Source organism: Pogona vitticeps, chromosome 1, assembly GCF_051106095.1.
Source record: "Pogona vitticeps strain Pit_001003342236 chromosome 1, PviZW2.1, whole genome shotgun sequence".
Classification (NCBI taxonomy): Eukaryota; Metazoa; Chordata; class Lepidosauria; order Squamata; family Agamidae; genus Pogona; species Pogona vitticeps.
In genome coordinates, this window is record NC_135783.1 from 129947531 (window position 1) to 129964010 (window position 16480).

General features: G+C 39.4%; 1 protein-coding gene across 4 annotated transcripts in view; it reads left to right on the top strand.

The window, feature by feature from the left end:
* SNTG2 (syntrophin gamma 2) overlaps positions 1-16480 on the top strand; it is a 247830-nt gene that overhangs the window by 52203 nt on the left and 179147 nt on the right. For all 4 annotated transcript variants that reach the window (XM_073000914.2, XM_073000923.2, XM_073000917.2 and 1 more), the window contains 2 exons: positions 14301-14344; positions 14458-14499. In XM_073000914.2, coding sequence (XP_072857015.2) covers positions 14301-14344; positions 14458-14499 — 86 coding nt within the window. The remainder of the gene's footprint in view (positions 1-14300; positions 14345-14457; positions 14500-16480) is intronic.

A 16480-nucleotide genomic window follows, 5' to 3' on the forward strand; every position in this document is an offset into this window, starting at 1 on the left:
AAAAATACCTGATGGGAAAGCCAGTTCAGGAAAAGTTTTGGAGTATTCTGCATTGGCAGCATGGCCAAGTTTACATAAGAAGTTTATCTGTTGTTTCAATATCCCAATAATATATATTATTGTGGAATTGGCAGTCTAGAGAAGATGCTTCTAAAAAATAAACAACTGCGATGTAATGATAATATATAATTCTTACAAAATAATATAATCTGAGCTGCTGAAAACTACACTGATAGCCATCTAAGAAATAAATTTCATTTGTTTCTTTGCTTGCTTGTTTCTTTATATGCTGCCTTTCTCCTAAAGGGTCCACAGTGACTTACGATATTAAGAAACAAAGTGAAAAGCTAAAATAATAAATTGCAATATTAAAAAAAAGAATTAAACAGATATCACATTAAAGCTTATAAATAAGAGCAATATTAAAAGCACAAGTAAAACTGTGCTCATGACCTGGGGTTCAAATCCCAGGTAGCCGGCTCAAGGTTGACTCAGCCTTCTATCCTTCTGAGGTCGGTAAAATGAGTACCCAGCTTGCTGGGGGGGGGCAATGTGTAGCCTGTATAATTAAATTGTAAACCGCCCGGAGAGTGCTTGTAGCGCTATGGGGCAGTATATAAGTCCAATAAATAAATTAATTAATAAATTAATAAATAATAAATAAAAAAGCACAGAATGCAATAATCCCTTTTAAGAATCCCCAGTCATTTAAAGGGAAGCCTGCCTGAAGAGAAAGGTCTTTGTCGGCTTGCAGAAGGACAACAGAGATGGGACCAAATTTGTACTGTCAAGGAAAATCTTTCCTGATTCCATTTCATTAAGCTTGAGAAACCAATTAAAATAATAATAATAATGAAATGGTTCTGCATTTATAATTAAAGATGGACGTGAACCACCAGTTCGTTGGTTTGACTTGTTTGTTTACCACCACCACAGCTGTTTTGGAATTCGGAGCCCTGCCCCCTCTGATGGGCACCCAATTGGAGACAGTGTCCCAGCTTCCCTGCCTCACCTCCTCCAGGTGCTGCCTTTGAATGCATGCTTGCCAATAGGGAGGGTGCCAAACCACTGAACACCTATGGCAGTGTTAACAAACCAGTGGATCATGCCCATCTCCACTTCTAATCAATACGCAGAATGAATATGAGACTGCTGCAAGTTCCTGCTATACTTTGGGATATAGGTGAGGGCTATATTTGGGATTCTTCTGGAGGTTTTGCATCGTGTTCCTTTCCAGTCACCCCTGACTCTTGTTCCCTCCTCTTTCCACCTCTGCTTTCACTTTGTTTCCAGTAGCCTTGTCTAAATGGCTCGTATGTAGGTTTCTATGTGGTTATTAGATTATTACTGGACATCAGGGACATCAGCGTTGGATATCCCAACTTTCTCTTTCAAAGAGATGGGGCCACTCTCATTTGGAACCGGTTGAGTTTGCTTCCTGGTGTGCTACAGTACTGCTATCCTGCCTCGTGATCTTGAATCTTCCTTACCTCTACGGCTGGAACTACCAATGCTAGTATTGAAAAGAGAGGCACTCTAAAATGCATAGCTAGTGCTGGGTTTTTGCCAAGCAGATTGGTTCCTGTAGGGCTTCATGATGTGAAAACAACAGTGGGAAATACACACTGAAACCCAATGTTATACCATCAGACATTTGAGAACAGATTTTTGGGATTATGCTACTGGTGTAGGGAATTATTTCTGCCAGTTCTGTTGATGGTGGAAAAACATTATTGCATTCTGTCCACAATTCTGAGAATTCTACTTCTATCTCTGGAGCTGAAAGCACTACCAAAGGAAATATACTTTCTTTCCATTATGACAAATCATCTGCTTCAGACACTGAGACATCCTATCTATTTGTATGAAATGGTACCAACATAAGTAAAATGCTCTTTTCTTTAATGTAGTCAAGATAAAAGCAACTCCAGTTTTAGAACTTTTGTGGAAATAAAAATATCAACTCATAATGGTATCTCTAGTATAAAACTTGCACACGATAATAATTGTCGCTTTTAAGCTTAGAAAAATATGTATTTCAAACTTGAATGGTTATAAAATTTTCCTTCTTAGATCCTTTATATGTGACTCTTTTACTTAATTTTTACAGCATACAGAATATTATAAAATAGTAAATAATATATACATACGACACATTGGGGTTCACTGGATATTCATTATTTTCAGTGGTTGAAAGCTGGTAGGAGAGAATTGAACAACATTTACTGCTTTGAACAATTGCCCTTGAGATAACAACAGGTTTCTGAAATGTAATCAGAGCATTGAGGGAAAGGAAGTGAGTAGCGAGGAGAAAAAAAGAAATTGCATGTTGCACTAAATTTTGTTTATTTAAAGTGAAGTCAAATTAATTGTAGCATTTTGTCATTGTGAAAAAAGTAATCTGATTCTTGCTCTGATTTTTTTTAAAGTGCTTCTGTTGAGTTTTAATACCTCTGGATCACAGTAGAAGCAGGTATTTGTAAATTCCAGAGAACACTGGATTAATAGAGTCCAGGAACTATAGGCACAAATTCTGGTAGTGTTTGTGTTCATAAAATTACTTATTTGTTACATTTACATTCTTACTTTCCTCTTTCAAGGTTGTGTATATGTTTTCCCCCCTCATATTTCCCTCACAACAACCTGTGAAGCAGACCAGTCTTATAGGTTATCACCTGACCAAGGGTGACACAATCAGTTTCAAGGCCGAATGGAGATTTGAACCCAAGTCTGTAATCTACAGCTTTAACCATTATTCGGTACTTGCATGTTTTCAATGATAATCTCCACCAGTGGGATTTTTTAACAATCCAATTTTTTAACTTCTAGATTTGCAATCCCTTTCTATTGATATATTATTATTTCACATGTTTTGCTGCATGCTTAAAGTCCTGTTCTTAATAAGATATTGGAAGCTGTTTATCAGAATGAGGAGGCTTTTTGGCACAGCATATGCCTTTCTTGCTCTTCCAAACATCCTCTTTCTGTTTTTCCAATCCTGGCTGTGAGCAGCAGTTTATTTAGAACCGAGCAGAAACCATAGATAACAAAAATTCAGGATGGAGACAGAATCTAGCACAGTCCCTTTAAAGACTCTGTTTAGGAATGCCCGCGGTGTCTGTCAGGGTTCCCGTTTGTCCCCTGTGCTATTTGACATACACGTGAATCTGCAGGGAGAGGTTGTCTGGCGTTTTGGGGTTCAGTGTCACCAATGAGCAGATGACACCCGACTCTTATCTTTCCTTTCCATCTAAATCCGAGGAAGCTGTTTCGGCTCTCGATCAGGGCCAAGTGTCAGTCACGGACTGGATGATGGCAAGTAAACTTCTAACTTAATCCAGACAGGTCAGAGGTGTTTCTGGTCAGTCGAAAGGCAGATGAAGGAATAGGGATTCAGCCTATGCTGGATGGGATTGTACTCCCTCTGAAAACACAGGTGCGTAGCTTGGGGGTGTTCCCGGATTCGTCTTTAAACCTGGATGCCCGAGTTTCAGCAGTGGCCGGAGCACACCTTGCACAGTTAAAAATAGTGTGCCAGCTGTGCTCATTTCTTGAGAGCTGTGATTTGGCCATGGTGACACGTGCTCTGGTTACATCTCGGTTAGATTACTGTAACGCGCCCTGTGTGGGGGCTGCCTCTGGAAAGCATTTGCAAAGTTCACAGGGTCCGAAATGCTGCAGCCAGATTGATAACTGAGGCTGGTTACAGGGAACGTGTGACTCCCACTGTTACGATGGCTCCACTGGCTGCCGATCCGTTTCCAGGCACAATTCAAAGTGCTGTTTTAAACCTATAAAGTCTTAAACGGCTTGGGTCCAAGCTGTCCAAAAGACCGTATTTCCCTTGATGAGCCTGCCCAGGCATTAAAATCATCAGCAGAGGCCTTTCTCTTCAAACGGGCTTTTTCTTAGTGACTGGCAGTCTGAGAGGGGTTTTGTGCTCTGTTGCTTTTAAATGTGCTTTTTGGAATGTATTTTATTTACTATTTTTAATATGATACTTCTAAAATTATTTCAAAATATTCGTACACTTACTTGTTTTAGCTTTGTATATTGTCCTTTTTAAAGGATTTGAGCCGCCTTGGGTCCTTTCAAGGTGAAAGGCATGGTAAAAAATATTTTAAATAAATAAAGGAAGCAAGCAAGCAAGCTGTGTGGTACTATATTTGCAGGACAACTCAGAGCCAGACTGAAGGGGTGCTTCCTCAAATGGTGAAACAAGGCTGTTTGTCACAGCATGCTATTTTCTTCTGTTCAGTGAATGAAACCTTGTCCATAATGTAAGACCACCTATAACTTTTCATCCATTCCTCCCTGGTAAACAATCTGCTGCAGCTTCAGTTCTCAGAGGCATGTGTGTGCACACACCAAGCCAGCACACGCCAAGTGGTATTCTTTACAAGAGAGATGAGAGAGATGGCATGCTATGCTTGGGCTTATGCTACAAACAGGTTTCTGTCACTGTCTTGTATTCCTGTGTACTTTGTTTTCTGACAGGTCATTGGAAGCCTGGTTGTTATGGTGTTCTTGCTTTGGTTTTTTAAAAAAGTGCTTTTGCTGGGTTTTTATACCTTTGGACCACAGTAGGGCAGAGGCAAAAGTCTGCAAATTCCAGAAAACACTGCATTAATAGCTTATAGGAATCATTAATGTCATTATTAATGTTTCCTTCATATCTAGTTTGATCCTATGTGGGGTCCCTCTAAGAGTTGATTTCTACCAGGCTGTGTGAGGATGCTGGATGGCACCTACTTTGATCAGTACCACTCTCCCACTCCACTTTCCTTAAGAAATTCTCTCTAGTTTTTCCTTGTTCTTTGCTTGCTTTATCTAAGTTGGAAGATGTTATCCAGTCCACTATGCCACTTCCCTGACCTGGGGAAAGCAATCATCACAATTCCTCTGGTTCACAATAAATTTTGAATTGTTTTTACACTGTTTCCGCAGAGATAGTATAGTGCATTAAGGCAAGGCATAGAAATAGCTTATAAGAAAAAAAAATTAATATATCTCACAACATCAGTAAACAAATTGGGTGGAAAACAGGGAAATATACTGTATTTACAATGGAACAGCCAAAATGAATAGTTTAACCAGGTGTGTATTCTAGGTAAAAATTGTTTTCGAAAAATGTGGGTATGCCTGGAAGCCCTACAAAATCATCCCTGTAAAGAGACGAACGGATGTGATGGTAGGAATATTTTGAATCTCTTTGTTAATGTGGCTGAAGCCAGAGTGAGAAAAATCTATATTTTTGGACAATAGTGCCTAGAATCCCACAGCTTGCATGGTCAGTTGCCACAGTGGGTAGGAAAGTCTGTGAGTCATAGCCCTCCCAATAAATAAATTTCTCAGCTTTAGCTGAAAGACAGGGGTGCTTTAAAAATGAAACATACATTATCAGTCTGTGTTTGTCTCTCTTACCGGTGAGGCTACAGAAATTCATTTCAAGCCACACAGTCACGTAATGCGGCAACTTCTGTGATGATGCTCCTTGCCGCCTCCCTCTCCATTTCAAGAGCAGCTGTGTGATTGCAGCGTCCTAACCTTTCATGGTTCTGCTGTGGCTGTGCCCTTTAAGATCAGCGTGTAGACTTAGAGAAGCAGTGAAATGAAATGGCCTCGGCTGAAACCGAGTGATGAAAGTAGTTCACAAAAGCATGTCAAAAGCCGTGACTGGGATTGTGGAGAAAAGCATGGAGAAACCATGTATACGATGGGTATTAGTTGAACGCTGGCTGTTTCGTGGAACAGTTTCTGCTGAATGCCAACTTTGATAAAGGAGTAATCTGAAAAAAATGGCCACAATCATAGAGCACTGGGATTGAGTTATTACTTTCTTCTTCTGGACCTGGAAACTTATATTTTTTTTGTTCTATCCGTCTATTGTGGAATTCAGTGATCAGAGAAAGTTTGTGATTAATGACTGCTTTAAATTGAAAACGTATTTTCTCTAGAAATATATTTGTTAATTTTAGAGGCTTGAAATTCATTTATTCCGTGTGGCAACATGAAGACAGAACACTATACAACGATTTACCTTTACAAGTATAAGCCTAACCTTTCCCTGGGCCCTCCCCCTAGTCTCCTTCAGCTCAGCCAGAAGATAAATAGAAACTTCCGCTTCCATTTTGGATTAACCACAGTTTAGTGAATCACACACCCTAAATCTGAACCATGTTTAGTTAAAAAAAAGCCATTTTTATAAGATGTGGTCTGGAGTTCTTTGTGTCAGAAGGACCTCAGAACAATCAATCAATATTAATTTGGGGCAGTAAGCATCATATCTTCCATGGCACATGTCAAGAGGCATAGACTACACTGACACAAGTATGGGGTAGCCTGTTCTTCTCTGCACTCCCAAAGTTCACTTTGGTTTTGCCAGCTTTGTTCTATAGACTCTTAAGTGACTTCTAAATTGTTGCAGGGTTTTGAATTTCTGGTGAAATTCCCTTTGCTGCACAGTTGAAGTACAGAGTCACAGAGGAGAATAAGTAGAAGTTCCCCAGAGTCTACCCCTTTCTCGTTAACTGGCACTTAAAATCTCAATAACTCACTCTGAAACATTTGTAGGAGAAAGAATAAAAAACATGTATGTACTTATAGTTGCTTGAAATTACAGACTTGTGTATGCTGCTTTTTAAATTGAATGCATACTTAGCAATCAACTGAACAGATCAACAGCAAACAAACAAATGCCTTCAACCCAGGAAAGAGAAAGAAGGAGCATTCAGCAAAGAGCCTTTAAATTCAAAGAGTCTTTAAATTCAAGGCTGGAAGGAATTATTGGTGAGCGCTGGATAAATATGCAATCACTCTCACCCAGAAAGTCCCTCCCAGCCACACAAACTACAAGGCTGCAAATAAAACTCCAGCACAAATAACCCAGTTCTCCATGTATGATCTGGAGTTGCCTTGTGTATGTTGGAATAGAGCATTAGTGCATGTACAAAGTGATATGGTTTTCCAGATGCATTTTTAACCACAGAAGGTAAATCCAGCTTGACAATTTTATCTGTTTGCCCTATCCTTAACAATTATTTTTTCCAGGTCACAGGGCATACATGCAGAAGACTGTTAAAATTTATTCATTATGCCAGGATCCCATTCCTCCATCATAATGACTTTCAAATCTGCTCTAAGGCTGATTTTCATAACTATAAGGCAAACATGTGCTTTACACATGGGGAGAAATCCCAGATGGATCTTTCGTCTCCCACACTTCATTGGTGCTTCTTGTTGCCAGAAAGCTGGCAGAGGTTTCCCAGCCTTCCAAAGCTGGTGATGGAAGGGGCCGCAGTGGAGCAAGGTGTCACTCTCGGTTCTACGTGTTCCACCATACCTGCACCACTCTTAGATCCAGCCCAGTGTGTTCTGCATAGCTGCCATGTAATGTTCTACAGAGGTTTATGTGAGGCAGCATAATTCTGCATCACTGATACAGTACAGATCTCAGAAATACACTGGAACCGAAATTACTATAGAGAATTGAAATTTGATATTTATTGTTAATACAGGTTTTTGTGATAGTTTCCATCCTTATTCATGTGCACAGCTCAACAAAAAAAGTTGCTTCTTTCTTTTGTGCATCTTCAGGTGTGGCCCTGCCTTTTGTATGCCTTCTTTCAACATCCTTAAAGTAATATTTCACATTGGCATCCAGTGCCGTGCTTCAAATAGAAAGATTGAAGACACCAGGCTGCCTTCCTTTTAACTCCCTTATAAAACTTTAAATATTCATTACTTTAGTGGATTCAGTGTCACATTATTCAGCTCAGTAAGCTTTTTACCTGTAATATTAATCATGCCTATGTGGGTGCTAACCTTCCTGTTCTTGGATATTAGAGTATATTGTAGTTGTTTGCGAAGATGTCTCTCTCTCTCTCTCTCTCTCTCTCTCTCTTTTTTTTTTTTTGCACTAAACAGTGGCTTTCATACTTGAGTAAAATAATGGATTTAGAGCCTTTTAAAAAGAAGATTTTAAAGGGTTCATTTACGTGTATTTTTATGGTAAAAGGCAGAGTTGACAAACTTTTAGTTATAAAACGGGAGTATTGTAAAAATGTAGTTTGGCTGACAAGAAGTCCTGAAGGCATTGCATTGGAAAGCATACAAGGAGAATGTGGGGAGCAGAGCCAGCTGATTAACACTGCCAGCCTCAGCCCTCAAGAGCTAGCTCCGTCCAACTTTAACACAGAAGTTGTGTAATTGCATTCAAATGAGTGCTGCTCCTTGCATGAAGGCTGGCGTACAAAAATAGTAAAAATATGCAGTCATCGTTTTAATTCTCTGTGTTTCATTTGAGCATCATGCATACTAAAAGCCAACCCTCTCCAAACGTGTGTTCCCCGGATGTTTTCTGCTCCAGGCATGATTGTGCGATCAGGAACGCTGGAAAGTGTGATCTGAAACATCCAGAAGGCATGAAAGGCAGATTGGGAAGACTGGTATAAGCAATGAACAAAGCAAAACAAAAACGAAGAACTAAAATTTAGTTAATATGTTAATTTTTTTAATGTTTCTTGTAAACAATACACATATATATGTACTGAAGGCTTTCTAAAAATTAAATAAGGGTTTGAAGTACATACAAAGGAAATGGAACGATAAGGCTCAGTCCAGTAGTTAATACCAGCTAGAGTAGCCCCACTGAATCAGTGGGACCTATGTAAGTAATGACTTAGCAAAACCTGTTCATTTATTATCTCTACTTTAGTTGGAAGAAACCACCGGATTTATCCCACAGTAATGCATACATTATTAATAAAAGGCATATTGCCAGAGAATCTTAGCTAGGTAGCTTCCAGTACTGTATAAGCCACTCCAAGCATCCCAAAGGAAGAGGTGAAGGTAGGAGGAAATGTATGTAATAAACATTGCATTGTTCTAGGAGTCCCTAAATCATTTGTAAGCTTCATTTTGCCCTTCTGTATGGTCAGAGTTTATTAACTTTTAGGACTTAAATCCTCAGTTCTTTCCCCCCTTTCCCCATAGTGCTGTTTTGAGTTAGTATTTTGGTGCTGCAAATTCACATGGCTGCCTCTTTATCATCTTCTATAGCAAGCTTATGTTTGAGCACCATGCTGATATAATAACCATGAGGCTGTAAATAAAGTCTGTGAAGCTATGTTTTGATTGATGTGCCATCTGGGTAAAAGCAGAACACAGCTACAAGATAAAATACATTTAAGATAAAATGATCAGGTTGGCAGCATGAGTTTTTCTATTATCTAGAGGTAGCAAGAAATCACAGGAGAAGCATCATCCTATTAATCCATGATAACTTCAGTGGCAGAAGCAGCTCTGTCCTCCTGGCAGGCAAACCTTCATTCAGCCTTTAGTTTCATTTGAACACATCAAAGTAGATGGGTTGGAACACAATGTATGGGGTTTGGGAGAGATCCTGGTTCTTCCTGCTCATTCATGCTGCTGCAGTGCCCCTTCATGATAACTTTTGCCTCCGTGTGGAAAGAGAGAATGGCTACTAGGTGCACTAAATCCCTATTGATTCAATGGGTCTACTCTAATGTGATTTACTACACCAAACAACAGGAATGTGGCCAGTGTTAAGGCTGTGTCCTGAATCCTTACATCTCTCATAGGTGATTTGCGAGGGACGTAAAGGGTGAGATAGCCCTGATTCTCAGACCCTATACAATACAGTACTGCGAACCAGACCCACAACCTCCCTGACAGATACAAGACTTTTCTGATTAAGATGTTAAGTTCTACATCTCTGATGGTTGTCCTGATCAGGTCATCATGAAGTAAACCAATAAGTGTATGTATGCAATGCTACAGAAGAGGTGATGGCATACTGGTGGAACTTGTAAAGGCTTTTTTTGGGGGGGGGGCTATTTTGGACAGTATATTCTCAGCTTTGCCAGGTTTATTAAGTAGTTTGACTTGATATTTAAAGCCTTATTTCAGTCAGAATTAATCTATCAAACTCAGCACAGCATAGGATAGAACTGTTCAGGAGTTTACATTTTTATATTGGAAGGAATGGAAGCTAAGTGACGTACCTTTGATTTTATTGTTCTCTTTGTTATCTTCTGGCTGAAAGACAACTCAGCTTCTCTTATTAAAAATTGTCTGTGGAGACAATGCAAGAATGCTATATAAATTCAATAGACTAATTTACATTATTTTGACTGCATTTTGCTCCTGCTAAAATGGTGGTGTTAAGAGTTGCTGCAAAGTGATATTGCTGCAAAAGTGATGTAGAAGTGACCTTAAGAATAGATATGTTGTTTAATTTTGCTTGTGATTGTAGTATTTGCACAGTACACTGTAAAAGGTCCAACAATATAACTAAAGTAAAATACAGTAAATACTAAAGGAGCGTTCTACTGTAACGAGGAAACAAGTAATTGTAAGCCCTGCTTTCAACAATGAGAAGAAGAAATAGGTTCACTAGACTAATCAAAAAGTTGACTTCAGTAATTCCAGGGGCTGGGAGAATTATTAATTCTGCTCCCAGCTGAAAGCAGAAGAATAATGCCTTGGAATCCCCTGGAGTGCCACTGCTTGTCAAACTGTGTCGGAGGGACTGATTATCCATCCTCAGAATAAGAGGCTTCTCTAAGTTCAACTTCTGGCTTTAAGTGACAACTAGAGATGGGCACAAATCAGAAAAACGGTGATTCAAGGTTGACGAATTACAAATTTACAATTTTTTTTCTGACTAATCAATTCTTCAATGTGTTTTTGGCTTTAAAACCCTATAAAATATCCTCCCAAGAACCCAGAGATGCCAATTTCACAGGGAGACTTACTCTCCCTCTCCCCTACAAGTCCTGCAACTTTGGCGAAGTCTAGGTTTCATACTTCCAACTTTAACACCCACAAGGAGTGCCCTCCAGAAATCGCAGAGAAGCTTCTACTGATATTCCTGTATAATCCCTCCAAGCTTGGTGAAGCTTGGGTTTCAGACACCCTAGTTATACACCCACAAGGAGTGCCCCCCAGGAAAATTTCTCCCAGGCACCTAGAGACACCAAAATCACAGAGAAGCTTCTATTGATGTTTCTGTATAATCCCTCCCAAGCTTGGTGAAGATTGGGTTTCAGACATCCCAGTTATACACCCACAAAGTGGGTCCCCTCAGGAAAGTACCCTTTAGCAGCTGGCTGGGGGAAAGCCAATCTTCACCAAACTTAGAGGGAATGTAGATGAGGGATTGTAGAGGAGAGTCAGGGGGAGCTTCTCTGTAATTTAGGGTCGCTAGGTGCCTGGGGAGAACTTTCCGGGGGGGCTCTTTGCGGGTATATAATACTGTACCATCATCTGAAACCCAATCTTCACCAAACATGGAGAGCTTGTAGAGGAGAGTCAGAGGAAGCTTCCCTCTGATTTGGGTATCTCTAGGTGCCTATGGGGCCATTTTATAGCCAAATGAGTCAACACGTAAAAAATCACTAAAATGCATTGATTCATATTCATCAGGGGCATTGATTCATACGAATACAAATCAATGAATTAGCAATTTCTGAATGAATTTGGTGATTCAGTTTTTAATTCATGCCCATTTCTAGCAGCAACAATAGAATCCATGTTCTCAGTCCTGTATCACCCCCCCTAATGTTTTATTATCATCATCATATATTCAGAAGTCAAATGCCACCTTCCTTTTGTAACATTGGTTAGATTTCCCTTTTTTTGCCATCTGCTATGCCTCTCGTACAGGAATCTCTTGGAAAGCTACTGCAGAAGTATTACCGCTCAGTGTATTACTGTGTTTTAGAAGATACTGCACTGTGAAGCAAAATGAGAGAACATTAGGGAATATGAAGAACACTTGCTATGTTCTTTGTTTTCATTGATTTAGGCTATTTCAGCACCACAAGACATCTCAGCGAAAAGCTTCCACGCCTAGCAATTTTCCTGACTTCCACAGCAAGAGTGAAACAAGATTATTTTTTCACCTTTGAGATTTCTGGAATTTGTACATGATGGCCAGTATCCTGTTGCCTAAACATGGAGTAGAAGAAAACAATGTAAGCATTCCTTTAGCTGTTAGCTAATTCTCACAGTGGCTGTGAGGTCAGTCATTCAATGGGTCACATAATGGTGAGCCTGCCAGAAGATGTTCATGCAGTTTCTCTTCCACCCTGTGTTTAGGCAACAAGATACTGGTCAGTGTATTTATCCATTCTGCCTTTATGAAACCCAGAAAGGCTGGCTAATTGCTTTTCTAAAGTCACAAACAGCTCTCACAATGCTTAGAAGTCCACACAACAAGGCAGTAGCAATGTCAGTTCAGAATAATTTGTGTCAGATTGTGTAATTTGCACATCCTATGTTTTCTGTGTAAAAATGTTTGGCATGGTATCACCAGAGAATATTTTATCCCCTTGCAGGATGAGGGGGAAATGATTGCAGTTTCTCATTCTCACCTTCAGGGATGAGAGATACTGTACCAGGATTTCCATCTCTGGAGAAAATTTAAGCAGATAATCGGACTACTTGATAGTTTGGAGTAGGAGGGCTCTATTTTTTTTCCCAGCCTCGTGGACACACAGTTATTGAAAATTGTTTTGATTCAGTTTTAAAAGCTTACTGTCTATGCCTGTATTTTATATAATGCTGCAGTTTTGGCCAAAGGAGTGATAACTGTGTTTTGCTATGAAAAGGTGGCTTGGTCTTTATTGTAGGACATTCAGTTGTGTTCATTTTGGTGTGAAAGATGCAATCATTTCATAGATTGTTTGGATTATAACTTCTTGTTTTTCCTGCTTACCATATTGTAACCATACAGTAATTGCTATCTCTAAAATGTAGCTCCGCATTTAAAAAGAAAAGCAAAAGCAAAAAACCCAGAACACTCGGGGAAGTTGTTTCTAGGTCATTTAATTCCATCTCTCACTTTTTCTGATACAGAAAATCAAAATAAAAGCACCATTATGTGGAGCAGTCTTTTTTTATATATAACAGGAGCTGATCAGAAACTGCTGCCAGTCAGATTCTGCAGAATGTGCTTGTTTTGACACCGAAGGAAAGGGACTGCTCTTCAGTGCGTGTTCATGGAAATCTTAAACAAAGGGAATTTTTTTCTGGTTGTCATATAATGAGAAGTCCTGTTTGTTTGCTTGTTTGCATGGTATTCTTGTTTTGCTGTTTTTTTTCCTTTGCCCCCACCTTCCATCATGTGACCAGATCATGGAAACATAAGAAGAGTGACAATGGATCGAATCAAAGACCTTTCTAGTTGACTGTTCTGATTCCCACAGTGGCCTGTTCAGTGTGTCTGAGATACCCCCAAGCAGACCTTGAGGACAACATTCCTATCTTTCTGATCTCTAGCAGCTTCTGTTCTATTCTATGCTGCCCAAACATAGCCTGTATCGTGATTAACAGCTTCATCAGCATACTTCATCAATGACTGATGCGTCATCGACTAATCTAATGCCCTTAGGAAGCTGCATGTGTGTTATTCCATTTCCCTGATGAGGGCAATAGTTAGATGGAAAGAAAGCATGCAATTGACGTCACCTCACAGGTTCATTCAAGTGGTTTGCTCCTTTTGTCAACCTGCATGCAGTGGGACGGTCTGCTCGAGGACTTAAATCGCTTGCATGGTTACCTTTGTGTGCATTATTCTATGTTTTTTCTTGTTTGTTTCTTTGGATAGGATTCTGGCTTGAGTGTTCAACTATTCCCTTTCGCTAATTACCGCACCTTTCTATTAAAACATTTGGATGGAAAAATAAGGTGGAAAACAATAGTGCTAGGATATGGGGGGAAAAAACCTCTTTTAATCAGGTGCAAGACTATTTTGGTACATATGTGGCTGACATTCACATACATATCACGTTGCAGAAAGTTTGCTAATTGCTGGTTGAAACAGTATACAACATTGCTCTGTTTACTGGAGTAGATTCAAAGATCTTGCTAAAGTCTTCGTGCAAACCCCTTGATTGTAAGCAGTCTCTGCACATCTTTCCAGGAGAAAAGAAGAAGGGAGGCAAATTCCCATTGTACTACCATAGCAGAGCTAATGAAAAATATGCATCAAACGTCCTCCATAATTTAATGAAATCCATCATTAGTGAGAAGCAGCATTTGTGTTCCATACTAAATAATCTTTTATGACTGGAAAGTAGCCCTCTTAATTTCCCTGCAATTGGCATCAACCTATTTAGCTTTACTGAATGATTGCTATGCTGCTGGCGTTTTTATAAGAGAGGCAGTTTCAAGAATGACTGTTACAAGAACAGTACTTAAAACAATTGCTGTAGAAAAATATGTCATCAGTTTAAGTCTCTCAATTAATGTGTGATTCTTTTATAACTCTACAGCGGACCAGTCAGGAATGTTGTTTATAGGAGATGCAGTAATACAGGTCAGTTTATTTCTATACACCAGCTTCAAACCTATATAACTTTATTTTAATGCTTGTATTATATTCTTGATATTAACCCAATGTTTCAAATACTCCTTTTATGGCATTTTTAGGTTAATGGCATAAATGTAGAAGGTGCTACTCATGAAGAAGTGGTAAGTACTGTATCTTACATTGTTTCCCCCTTCAATATATACCGCATGTCGCTGCCTGTATTGTTACTGTGTTTGTTTGTAGTTTTCAGTGTAGATCTTAACATTAGTGAAGCAGATATACATTTTCCGAAGGCCATTGACTTTATATGACCGTTTTGTTTCTATGAAAGTTGGGCCTCTCTTCTTGATTCTCCGTGCGATTATGTAGTTATGTATGAGGAAGGCACTCCGTACATGGAGGCAGTTTATGTGATCATTTATGTTATATGTTCTCCTCAGAGGAAATTTAAAAAGGCAGGAGTTTGTAAGAAGCTGTTAAAGCAAAACAATATCAGCAAAGACTGTAAATAATCAGTCAAATTATATATATGTTTTCTTTTTTAATTTTTTAAAAAAAGTCACTAGATTTGAATTTTGGAAAACCAGTATTTTATTTCTTCAGGAAAGGGGTCGAAGCAGTAGCTGAACCAGCTACATTTTTTGGCCAACAATGCCCATACAGTCAATGATTGACTAAAATTATCTATCAATATTGTAGTAGTAATAATGATAATAATAATAATGTGCCTTCATGTCGATTCTGACTAATGGCAACCCTTTTCAGGGTTTTCCAGAGTACTCAGAAGTGGTTTGCTATTCCCTTCTGAGGGGTGCCTGGGACTGTGCAGTTTACACAAGGCCACACAGGCTGGCTACATTCACAAGAGGCACAGTGGGGAATCAAACTCCCAACCTCTGGCTCTGTAGCCAGATACCCAAGCCACTGAGCTGTCCAGCTGGTCATCAACAGAGTTGCATCCAGAAAATCAAAATCTGAACTAGGCCAGTGTTGCTTGCTAGCAAACATTTGCAGAGTGGGAAACTGCAATCAGAGTGTGGTGTTTGAGGAAATTAGAACTCAGCATGCTTCCATCTCAGCTATTTTCTATTCTGTATGTTTTAATATGTCTTCCCTCTTTTGCCTCTTTCCTGTTTTTGTTTTCACTGCACTGTATATTTAAACTCTCGGATGTGGGTTTGCCATTGTTAATCTAATTCCAGCTGTAAAGTGTGATCACAACTTGATTGGTAGTTATGTAACTAATATTATACAGGTTCAGAAGGCAAACGTGTCTCCTAAATATGGAACATAGAATAAAAAGTCTGATTAATATTGAAGTGCAAACATCTAAATCCTTCAATTTTCCCATACTCCAGTTTCTGCTGAACTTGTAAGATATTGCTCATTGTCTGCAGCAGTAAAACAATAGACGTCAAGAAAGCTATGGGTTACAGCAGCTGGATCTTCAATAGCTTGCCCGCTTTGGAGTTCTATTCCCTTGCAGTGTGGGTTGGTATAATCCTAACCTGAGAAAAAGTAGAATGTCTTCAGTGAGCACCAGAAGTGTGGCAGATATGTACTGACAGTGCCATAATTTCTAATTACCTGTTTTGGAATACGAGTTTCTATAGTTCATAGAACCGAGATGCAACACAAAGATAAATTGAATGTTATTTCCCTCAGGAGTTTTTCTATTTTTTGAATTGTAAAACACAGTTTTCTAGAATGTGTTTTGACTTTAAATGTATATATTCATCCAAGTCCTGGATGCCTATTGCAGCTCGTAAAGAGCAATCCCCTTAAACAGAATTCTAAAGCTCTGGGAAAGCTAAGGCTGTCTCTTGGAAACTTGTTCTAGTTCTGTGATAACAAAAGAATTGGGAGCTGTAGCACAGGGGCTGGAGGTGGAGGGATACTCTTTGTGTACTGGCGGAGGTTTTTCCACAAGACCCAGCGACAGTGTAGACCCCAGTCAGAAGTCTATGGGATCTCCATAAGCAGGACAGGAGTCAAACAGTACCTTCCTGGTTACATTCTATTCCTTTTCAACTCATAGCGTGGCCCCAGAATAATCCCTCCATTCATCTCAGTGTTGCTCGTATTTGATGACTCTTAAAACTCCTTCTTGGAAAAAAGCACTTGTTCAACTGTGCCAAGCTT